Source organism: Colossoma macropomum, unplaced genomic scaffold (assembly GCF_904425465.1).
Source record: "Colossoma macropomum unplaced genomic scaffold, Colossoma_macropomum, whole genome shotgun sequence".
NCBI classification, from domain to species: domain Eukaryota; kingdom Metazoa; phylum Chordata; class Actinopteri; order Characiformes; family Serrasalmidae; genus Colossoma; species Colossoma macropomum.
This window is the reverse complement of record NW_023494805.1, coordinates 21,947,458-21,959,161: the sequence shown is the minus strand read 5'-3', so window position 1 is coordinate 21,959,161 and position 11,704 is coordinate 21,947,458. Positions and strand designations below refer to the sequence as shown.

At 39.0% G+C, this 11,704-nt stretch overlaps 1 protein-coding gene across 1 annotated transcript in view; it reads left to right on the top strand.

The window, feature by feature from the left end:
- The window catches only part of LOC118826180 (exocyst complex component 6B-like), a gene marked incomplete at its 3' end in the record, with an annotated part of 44,116 nt that extends 35,017 nt beyond the window's left edge, over positions 1 to 9,099 (top strand). Inside the window, 2 exon segments of the mRNA XM_036597071.1 lie at positions 3,569 to 3,742; positions 9,031 to 9,099. Of these exon segments, the coding sequence (XP_036452964.1) occupies positions 3,569 to 3,742; positions 9,031 to 9,099 (243 nt within the window).
- Positions 9,100 to 11,704: the final 2,605 nt, after the last annotated feature.

Genomic DNA, 11,704 nt, shown 5'->3' with positions numbered 1-11,704 from the left:
AGGCTCACTGACTGCTTCCCATTCCACTGGAAATTAGGCCCAGTCCCTGCGCCTGTGATTGTTTTAATTCCACTAACAAATGGTCTGAAAATAAATGTATTGGGCTATCTGCTACTGTAATAATGGCTCCATTGTATGCCATCAGGCATACTGCATGTGTATGTGTGGAAGGGTTCTTGTGAAAGAAGAGGAGGTAGTGTTAAGGAGTGTTGTATGGACATCATGCTTCTCCCCTCTTAATTTTGCTCAGTGTCTGTTTTCCTCTTTGCATCTTCTTTGCGCTTTTCAGTTGATTTCCTCAGTTTACATTACCAGTATTCAGCATTGTGCAAAGTCAGAGACCATTTTTATCCCCTAATTTCAGTCAAAGTGGCCATTAAGAACAAGTTATTCATATAGATGGAGACTACATAAGAAAGGGGCAAGTCAAAAGATTATTATTATTATTATTATTATTTTAAAGATGTTTCAAAAACTGGAGTTAAAAAATTTGATAGAGAGAAAATGTGACAACTGTGCAAGACGTGATAGACCAAACCTTTCAGATAAACAGTACTTTTATCTTTGAGAGATAAGAGAAAAACAAGCTCCACTCTTGCTTCAGATCTGAAAAAAATGTGTTTGAGATTATGTGGATTGGCAGATTTCTTTGAAAAGCTAAAACCAACTCTCTTGAAAACAATAGAAGCTGAAGGGGGCAAAGAGTAACTACACTCAATACTAAAAAAGACATTATGCTTAGTTGTAGAGGCTTCAGTGTAATTTCTTGTTTCTTTTTGTGTGTGTGTGTGTATATGTTTATACATATATATATATTTTTTGCCTGATGCTGTACACAATGGCTTTTTTGATTAGAAATTAAATAAATGAAGGGTGATCTCTGACTTTTGCACATTACAGTACAGTAAATCTCTCCCTATTCATTTTCTTTTAATTCTTCCACTTGGTCCCGCATGTATTCTCACTCTTCCTTTTTTTTCTTTTTCTTTTCCTTCATCTTTGGTTCAACTTAAGTTTTCTTTATGGTCTTTACAGTTGCTGTTGGTGCATTACAGAAGGTCTAGTGGCCAATACTTGGGACTCCCCCCAGCCCTGCCTAGTGCACATACATTAATGAGAAACACATTGTGGTGCCTGTGAAGTACTGTAGAAGAAGATTGATTACCTGTATCTGGTTACCGAACACACGCGTACACACAGACCTCACATATGAGGACATTATAGTGATGTCATGCTTCTTCATCACAGTCCCTTGTCTACTGTAACAGGACTACTGATCCACTCAGCGCAGTGTAATGAATGAGGTAAATGTTGGTCATCATTTCTACTTGAGTAGTGCATCTGACCCGGTCATGACCTTGCACCTGTCTAAATAGTTTACTTCTGACAAATACAAACTATTATTTGTATATCTCTTCTTTTTTAGTTTTATCAGGATTTAGTATTTGTGGAGAGAAAACTACCAAAAGAGGATCATGTCACACATCATTGTGTGTGTGTGTATGTGTGTGTGTGTGTATATGTCTCACAGTAGAAAATGACTGCCTTAGGCCATGTCTGTATCCTACAAGAAAGCAGGTCGCGGTTGTTTGTTTGCTTCTATTCAGAACTAAATTTTTGAGTTTCTGTTTTATTAGAAGTATTAAAATATTACTTTTTTTTTTTTTTTGTTAGATGTTAGATATATATAGAAATTCAAATATATATTGTCCTCTTGCCTACGCTGGCTGGCTGCCATGCAACACTGAATATATGTAAGATATTTCGGTGGGTCCTGCGGGTAGACCTCTAATCCATGATGTGCTCAGAAAAGCATATTCTGACATAATCTGACTTCATTTAAAATGAGACCCATACATTTTGGCATGTTGCCCACCCGTACTAGGGCGAAAGCAAGCATTTAGCACAGGGGTGTCCAATCCGATCGGCAAAGGGCTGGTGTGGCTGCAGGTTTTCACTCCAAACAACCTTGAGCACACCTGGTTTCTACTTGTTTAATCAGTCAGTATTAGTGTTCAAACATTTCATCAGGTGACCTCCTGCTTTGTTGGAGTGAAAACCTGCAGCCACTCCGGCCCTCTGTGGATAAGATTGGACACTCCTGAATTAGCGGAACCAGGGCCCTAAATGGTTGCCGTCACATAACTTGAGAATTATGATAAATTAAATGAGGTCAGACATTAAACTTTATTAGCAGACAAAGGAGATGTCTGAGACAAACCAACTATTAAAAGTGTTACAGTTTTGTCCAGTACTTTTCTCTGTTTATTTGGTGTGCTGTCATAAATATTTTTCCCACCCGCACTTTAAAGACATTGTGCCTAATTAAGCTGTTCTCTACAGTCTGATTCTTCTCCTGGGCCTCTTGATGCTGCTGCTCTTCTGTTGGCTCCTTCATGGGAAGGAATTTCTCCCCATTTCCTCTCTTTCCCCCTCAAAGATGTCTCTGACGTGCACACCTTTACTTGCCTCTGGAAGAACAAGAGACACGTAGCAAGTCCAGTTACTCTTGTTGTTCAGATGCTGAAGTGCTGTGATGATGATGTTCTTCGTCTCTGCGTGGAATAGTCCCACAAAGCCCATCCATTCACCCTCTATAGTGTGTTATGTTCCTAACGTACAACCTTATGTGATTCACCTATTTTTACTTGGGGTCCTTTTTGTTTTCCTACAGACAATGATTTGAGGGCTCTCCATACTTGAAGCTCCCCCCCAAAACAGTCTTTAGAGAACTTCGTAATTAGTCTTGTGTGTTCACAAAACAACTGACGTGGGCATTGACGTTGGCCTTGACGTTCGGTGGTCATCGTTAAGAGAGTTGTGCTCTGTCGAAGTAAAACCTTGTCTCTTCACATTTTGCATCTAGCCACTGTTTGGTGCTTTGTCCTTTTTATGTGTTATATACTTTAGTGCATGTCCTTTTTAGGTATAGATGGAGAAGGGAGATTTTTTCTTTTTCTTTTTTTGGTCAAGAGACTTGAACAGTCCTAAGGACAATGAGCCTCATTCACCAACCTTTCTTAAGAAATTTCTTCCCAATTACGCAGTTTTCCCGAAGAATCCGACATTCACCAGTGTTTTCTTATTTGGGATTTGTTCTTAGGTAAGAACAGAATCTACACACAGTCAAGCACAAAGGTGCAAACAATTCTTTGGTTTAAGAACCTGAATCTGACAGACCTTTTCTTAGGACCTTTCTCAAGAACAAATTTAGGAAAAACTTGGGAAGATATTGGTGAATGAGGCCCATTGTCTCTATTGGTTTGGAGCCATCCTGGGAAAAGTTGACAGTTAATGAAACTTTGGGACTGACTTTGTCTCCTTTTAAATGCCTTCAGAGCTCAGTAATTACTCCTCTCCATGCAGTGAGTTTTTCCCATACTCTTGCCAAGGAATGAACAACTGCTTTGATGATTTACATATTCTAACTATGGTGGCAGTGTAAATTTTGTCATGTTCATTGTTCAAGTATTTTGCAGAAAACAATCCATTTTCAGAAACAACGTTTAAAATAATTGTGCAACACCTAAAACTAGAAGTGTTGTATTATATTTTGTGTATTTTCTAGGCACAGGTGCAGAGCTCTCGCGACAGTGATGTCACTCACCAACAGCGGACAGGCGGTGGACGGCGATTACGAAAGGAGGCAGGGTCAGGCACAGAGGTGGATCGGTCAGGTGGCAGCCCACTCTCAGAGCAGGATTCTGGGATACTAGATGTAGAGGATGAAGAAGATGATGAGGTGAGTGACCGTGATAAAAATGAGGCCCTGCAATTCTTGATTTGGCAGAATTACACACAGGTAGTTCACAAACATGCTTTTTATGTGCTGGGCGCCTCGTGATATGCTGCTGTGTGTTTTTTGCAGAGTGCTTCGGGCACCCCTGAGTTGGAAAAAGTTCACACAGCAGGTAAAAGTGGCCCAAATCCGATCTTTTTCTTCATATGTGATACAGATGTGTTATCTGTGAGGCAGTGTGAACAGCAAAAAACTCACTGAATCTGACATTTGGGACACTTTCATATGCAGCAGTGTGACTCTGAACAGCCAAATCGGAATTCAAGCAACGTTTACGTCAATCCAATTATACATTCGTTGTAATTTCGTACTGCGGGGACCTCAGAAACATTTGGGGTGATGTTTCTGTACCAACAAACTTAGAAGACGCTTATCCAAACCACTCCGTGTTTGAAGAGATTTTGAAAGAAGTGGCCAAACGCGGCCATGGGAGAATGAGGCTGCAGAGTCAAAAGTTAAAAGTCTGAAAGCAATGTTTTAAGAAACCAAGAACGCTAACAAAAGAAGCAGTCGTGGCCGAGTAATTTGCCCTTTTTACAGTAAGCTCAAACACGTAACTTCTCATTAGCTCCTCTTATGCTGGAGAAGAAGAAACTGAAGCCTGCAGGAGCGGCTGGAACTGCTGACTCCATTTTGATTGTTTATCCCTTGGTGCGCCATGTGCGCCATGTGAAGCATTGTTCTTTTGCAAATGTGGGTCAGTTTGGGAGTGTGATCTGTTCAGACAGATGTCGCATATAGGTCTAATTTAAAAGATATTGTGAACAGCCTAACAAAAAAATCGTATTTGGTGAGAAAATCAGATTTGGGCCACTTTTACCTGCTGTGTGAACATAGCCATTGAGGCAGTCAAGTAGCCTGCATCTTAAGTGTTTATGCTGTGCTGACCAATCAGATCAAAAGGAAGGAATAGCTTTAACGACAGTTGCTGATGGTTGCAGTCGATGAGTACCCAGAATTGTGTGATTTTATGGAATAAAATTGGCATGACATTTACAAATGCATCTTTTTTCAGTCCAACTTGTTTTTGCTGCCAGCACCGTGCTCGCTAGTCAATAGTATATTAGTGTGTAAAAAGGAAAGTAGCAGAGCTTTCTGCCTGAACGTATTGCAACGACAGTCAGTTACCACTTCTGATTGATAGCTGTGACACTATTGTTAAGATGCACAGCCAAGAAGCCAGTCCTCTGAGAAGCACAGTAAAAATCCCTAATTTATACATGTTAGGGATATGCATGAGTACTCTACAAACTAATGTGTTGGCACATTGTTCAGGGAGGAGAAAATACGTTGTGTAAGATGAGTCCTCATCATCCAGTGTTGCACCACTTAGTATAGCATCAGCTGTAGTTTTAGCTCACATCTGAAGAGGCAGCCTCTGTTACTCATCCAACAGAAGAACTACAGATTTCCCTCTGCTTCTTTGACTGATAAAACGTGTTTTTAAAAATATTCCTCTGCTTGCTGCTAAATTATTGTTCTTCTTAATTTTTTTTTTTAACACCGGTGCTGTCACCTTAAACAGTAAGGCTTCAGCCCTCCATTAATTTCAGCCAGTGTACCTTTTATTCAGCTGTTGATTCTTCCACCACTGCTCTGCCACTCTGTGCTTTTCTGAAGTTGGTTTCCTTGAGATTACATGTAAAATATGCACTGGCCGTCTGAACACAGCCTGATAGTAGAAATCACTTGTTACACAGATGGAACTGTGAATGTGATGGCGGCAGCAAAGAGAGAGGAACTGAAGAAGGCATAGCAGTTAGATTGATTTAACACATTGACTGATTGAAGAACATATTTTTTCTACTTCTTCTCTGGAACTGAAGGTGTTCTCTGCTTAAGACCCACTGGTGTCCCCTCCTTTTCTTAATGGCCCATTTGGTCTCTTCCCTTGTCAGTTGTTGGGGCTGCCCCTCTTCTTTGAGGCAGGGGGATGGGGGGAGGGTTTGAGTGAGGGACGTGTGGAGCATGTGAGACGTGCTCTCCAGCTGTGGCTGCTAATGACAGACAGGCAGAGGATGAGCTTTCAGCTTCTTCCCATAGTAGCACGCTGAGGGAACACTGACGCAAAGACGAGGGAGAAAGACTGTGTTTATCAGATGGTCAGCACACCATCCTGTCATCATAAGGCTCATGTGATCAGAATAACAAGGCACAAACAAAAATGTTTATTCAGAAGTTTCATCTCTTTGTTTTAAATATGAAGATGCTGTTTCAGAGTGTGTCATACCTCATGTTGTTTTGGCTCATATGTTAGTGTCTGGTGTGTTATGATTTCATAATGGCCTAAAGCAGTGGTTTCCAATCTGCACTAGCACATCCACTTTTTAATGAGCTGTTTAGTTAGGTCAGGTGTGGTAGAGCAGAGAAAACACCAACTGTGCAGTGATGCTCCAGGATAGGGCAATATATAGTTTGTTAATTATTATGCCATTGTAATTTGATCATACATATAGAATTTTGGTGCATTTAACTATGTTTATGATTGGCATGAATGAATGATGTGCTTGTGATTTGATGACTGTATATTTTACAGATTTTAAGCTTTAACATGTGGAACTTCATTGACCTGAAAGCATTCTAAAACAAATTTTTCCAACAACTGTTTCCTGTGCACAAATTTTTATCTTCCCTGGGACAACTGGGTGGTGTTGGTCAGGAGCTGTACCTCTTCATTGTTTTAAGTTTCCCTCAGAATAGCATTATTTTTAATACACAGTGGTTAACACTACTGTAATGTTCATCTCTTACATTTGTTCTGTTTACCAACAACTAACCTAACATTACCTTTATTGGGCTGACGTTAGCCACATAGGTTAGTTACTTACTTACCCACTGTCAGCAGGATCGGAAGACTCGTTTGCTTTAGTTTAATTTAGTTTAGTTTGTGAATCATTGCTGAGTCACTGTGTAACCGCTTATGCATATCATGCACTGTAATGCGCTGTGACTTGTGGATCTTGCTTTTCTAAGCTTATAAATCTTGTAGTCAATTTTGTCAACTAACTATTGCAAGCATAGAATAAATACATGAATACATAGCGTAAATACATTAATGCAGTAAATAGAGATTTTATGAGTGTCAGTGTGTTTAATGCTTCAAAAGGTCTTTATGTTGAAGCCCTTAAAATCCCATACTTATTACATACTAAGGCTTATTATTCAGTAACTACAGGGACTTCAGTGCAAACTGCTTGAGCTATTCTTAGGTTATAGAAGGGTATGTTAAAACTGTGGGCCTGCTGGTGGGGTCCAGGCCATGTAAGGGGTTAATTGTAGTTGTCATAAAATACCTGGTTTTATTGATCATTAAATTAAAATAGATGTACTTCTAATTAGCTCAGATATCAACTATTTTGAAAACAAAAAAAATTGACTGCATTAAAATTGGTATTTATTCTGATGTTGTCTAATTTTAAGCAAAAACATTTATTGTCCAGATAAAATGGTTTTAAACCATTTGCCAAGGGGCTTAAAACTTCCATCCGTTGCTAAAGTGCTTAAAGTGTTACATTGTTTTTGTTTTCCAAATGTTGCAGTAGTCCTTGCAAAGCAATGAAAGATCTCAGTGTGACTTTTTCCCCCCAGTGTTGTTCAACTCTTTACCAGTGGAAACCACTGCTTCATAGGAACTACCCCAAACACGCTATCAGCATTCTTTACTGTAACTAGTTCATTCCACAGTAACCCAAGGGACCTCTAATACTGTTGTTGACCTGCAGCAGCGTCCACGTTTTGACTTCAGTGCCCCTCTTTTGACCTTTTCAGTCCTTTCCTTCTCGCTCCGCCTCTCCCTGCGTGTGCGTCAACAGTCTTTCCTGAAGATCCCGAAGCCGCTTTCTTATGAAGTTCTCAGTCTGTGCCAGCCTTTAATCTGCCTGCCTCTCGGCTGTGTTGGGGCTTCCTGGCACACAGCAAAGCTCAAGGTCACTAATCAGTGGCTGCTCCTTGACCCTGTGCCACCTTCTCTACCTCTCCTGTTCCTCAGCCTCAGCGTGAAATGAGTGCCCTGGGGAAGCCATTCGTACATGCTGTCCCCACACTCTTCCCACCGTGGAGCTGGCACTGGTGCCCGTGTGTGATTGTTTTCCCTTGGTTCGTTCTGTGTTATTGTTTAGTGCTGCTCTTCCTCCCTGGAGCTGCAACTCGACTGCCTCTCAGTGTCCCGGCTTGCCTTTCTGTGGGCACCACATGAAAGCTGGCATTGTTTAGCTGCCATTGGTTTGGTAAAACATTGGAGAGTTATGCCTTTCTGCAAGGGCGGAATTCGTCAAGAGATTGGGGTCAAGACTGTATGCAAGACGTAGGAGAAAGGGGTTATAATTCATTATAGTTATAATTTCTGTAATCTTTTTTTTTAAACTCAGTGTGAACACAAATACACTAGCATGTTTCCAATATTAGTGAAATTATTAGTGAAAGTCACTATATAAATATATAAACATAATTTGCTCTTTAATGGATCGATCTGGCATTTTAAATCCTTAAATGCAAAATCAGTTGACTAAATAACATGAATCAAACTGCTATTTTAAAAGTAAGAGGCAACAGATTTGAACTGAGAGGCAATTGATAAATTGGCTAAAAGCCAGTCACGTGTTTGGAGTACTGATTGTGCATTTGTATTAATCGGGCAACATATTTTCAGGGCTTGTAATGGTCTGCAACTTGCCTGTTTTGACACAAAATTATTGAATGTTTTAACGAAACTGCAATGCTGTTGTTTTATCTGAGATTGTGGAAGAACAGACAACGATAAAATAAAACTTATTCTTTGTGGCTAGCTTGATGGCAAAGATTAATATTATTATATTATTATAATAGTATTAATTTAGTACAGTCAGCTATCAGTTAAGACTACCTAGGAGTAACAAGGTTAATCGAATGACCTATTCTAAAGCTTCCGCTGTACTTAAAGGGACGTTTTGGTCTTCTTCAATATGTTTTTATTTAAAATACCATTGGTACATTTGTTCATTTTTATAAACTTAATTGTGGTCAGCTGCACTGAAGTATTATTTATCTGTACGTAAGTATGACAAGTGAATGATGCAAAATTAAGTAACATGTCAGTGACATACCTACAATTGTGAATCCATCAAATAAAACGTAGAGGCCCTGTCCAGATCTAGGATCAGTTTGCTGCCCTCATTTCAATGAAAATGTACAAAATACGTGATTACATTGACTTTGAGTTGTTGTGATTTGTGTTGTGAATCTCTCTGCTGTAGGTGCCAGGTGCTCAGGACTTGGTGGACTTCTCTCCTGTATATCGCTGTCTGCACATCTACACTGTACTGGTGAGTTCAGTACACTGTCTTGGATTTGCTTTTCCTGTCATCTTAGTCTTCTTCTAGTTCAGGTTTTATAAGCTGTTATTTTAAATGTTTTCTGGATTTCACCCAGAATGTTTTATGTTGCATGTTTTTACTGCATTGCTTGCGTCCTCCCTCACTCGCTGCAGTTCAAGCTCACTCTGTACTGCCTTGCCCTTCACTGCCAGTATGTATTGTACTTCTTTTTTGTGGCTTTCCGATGCAAACAGTTCAAATGCATTTGGTGTCTTTTTATGTTTGATATGTTTGATATGTTGTTCTCTGTAATGAATATGAGTGACATGAAAGTATATTGTTATTTTGGTACATTATGTCACATGACTCCTTTCCGAGTATATTATAAACGTTGTCTGGAAAAATTAATACAGATCTGGACCATGGACCTGTAGAGTCTGTAAACAACAAGCAGTAACTATAGTAACTGCATAAGCTACAAAGTGACAGCTGGCTCGTTAAATGTCGGTCAGTTTTACCTTCTTTTCATATGTCTTTTTTAATGTGGTGCTACTGTTTGCTTTTTGTCTGTCCATGGAAAAATTACCAGTAGCCAGTATTTGAATATGGAAATCCATATTCAGGTATTTATTGCGTTTTTTTACAGGAACATGGGGAAAATACACAAACAATTGAGTGAAATACCCATTTTGTTTTGACACGTGTAAAATGTGAAATTTTTGCTTGGATTTGCAAGTAATTATGTCTTTACTACCCCTTAACATGGGCATGTTGCCTTGAAAACAGTTAAATACATTTCTTTGACAAATTAACAATAATAAGGTCTAACTGTAGAACTACAAAATGCACCTATATGGTAAATAGAGCTGATAAAATGGACAATCAGTGTAGAAACAAGATGTTTGTTTCATAGAATGTGGGGTGTGTGTGTGTGTGTGTGTGTGTGTGTGTGTATGTATTGGTGTCTCAACATATTCTCTTGGGCCTAGTAAACTCTTAAGCTGAATGTTGCGTTCCACATGGAAACAGCATATGTACAATGGCCTCTATATTGTGAGCTGTTGAGAATGGCATGTGAATAGAAAGGAAAGCATTTCTTTCTACCCTGGAGACTTTGAGGTTGTTTCCTGACATCACAGGACACAGAGGATAGAGAGAGAAAATGAAGTAGTTTGGGGTCAGTGCCATGGTGAAAGACATCAGCAGCAGTGGCCAAACATAGTACATGCCTGCAGGAAGGGCAGATTTAGAGGCAGGGTGTAAGGTTATGATGAATGAAGATGTGAGAAAGCGAACAATAGAGATGATAATTTATTTGCATAGTATGTTTCTCGGGCTGAAGGTCTCTGGACTATGAATGAACACCAACACTATAATTAAAGGGAATATTCCTTTGATCAGATTTTTTTTTAAAATCTTTAAACAAACTCACTCAGAGAATTGTCATATAAAATGCACTGTTCTAGAGAAGCTTGCTCTCTCTGAATTGTTCTCACTGGTGGGAATGGAAACAAAACATCTAAAGTGTTTAAAAGTCCTCTCTTTCCCCCTTTTTTCTGTATAATTCAGTAGGTTAGATGTAAAGAGTTATTCAGAGTGGTTTAATATGAAATGCTACATTGTAGAGACACAGTCTGACTCATTTCTTTACTGCAGTGGTGATAGGAACCAGGGGTCATGATGTCTGCAGCTTAAATTTAGCCAATTTTTTACTCTCCAAAACAACCAATGAACTTATTTGTGTTTTCTGGATTTTATATGTAATGATAATGGTAAAATAGTGGTAAATCTGTAAAAAGTTTTCTCTAGGGAATGTTTTGCCTTTTTTTGCTCCATGCACAGTGCCCTCCACAAATAATCATGAACAAAATGAGCTGTAAAAAATATTTTTATTACTCTTTTTATTACGCTTTTGATCTTTTATGCAAAATATTACCAAATATCTAATCTTTATATTAGCTGTAATGATTGAAAGAAAAATCTGAATCTTGTCATGAAAAATAGATTTTTATGAAATCTTTGTGCCACAATTATTGGCACCCCTTAAATTCTAAAGAGTGAAATCTAACTGAAGTATATTCCCATTTATATTTTGTTTTTAAATTCACCTGAGCATTTAGGACCCCTTAAATGGTCACACTTTAATGAAACACAGGCCAAATTCCCTCATTCATTCATCAATATGAGAAAGACCAGAAAATACAGTAGTGATGTACGACGAAAGGTTGTTAAGCTGCACAAATCAGGAAATGGCTCCAAGAAAATAGTTAAACGGTTAAAAAAGCACATTTCCACTATCAGGTCAATAATTAAGAAGCTTAAAACAGCTGGAGGATGTAGGTCTATACTGACCCCATACACAGTGAGGAGGATGGTTTGAGTGGAATCACCTTCTCTTAAAACCATCACCACGTCCCGAGTGTCAGGTAGCATAATCATTCGTAATTGTTTTGCATAAGAACTTTCTGTGAGAGCTTTTAGAAGTGCTTAAGAATTAGGTTCCGGTCACCACTGCTGTGAGTAATTATAACTTGGTAGCATTCTCTAGTGCGGCACGATTCACATCAAACCACGCAGAATCATTTTGTTTATTTCTTAAATATGTAATTATGCA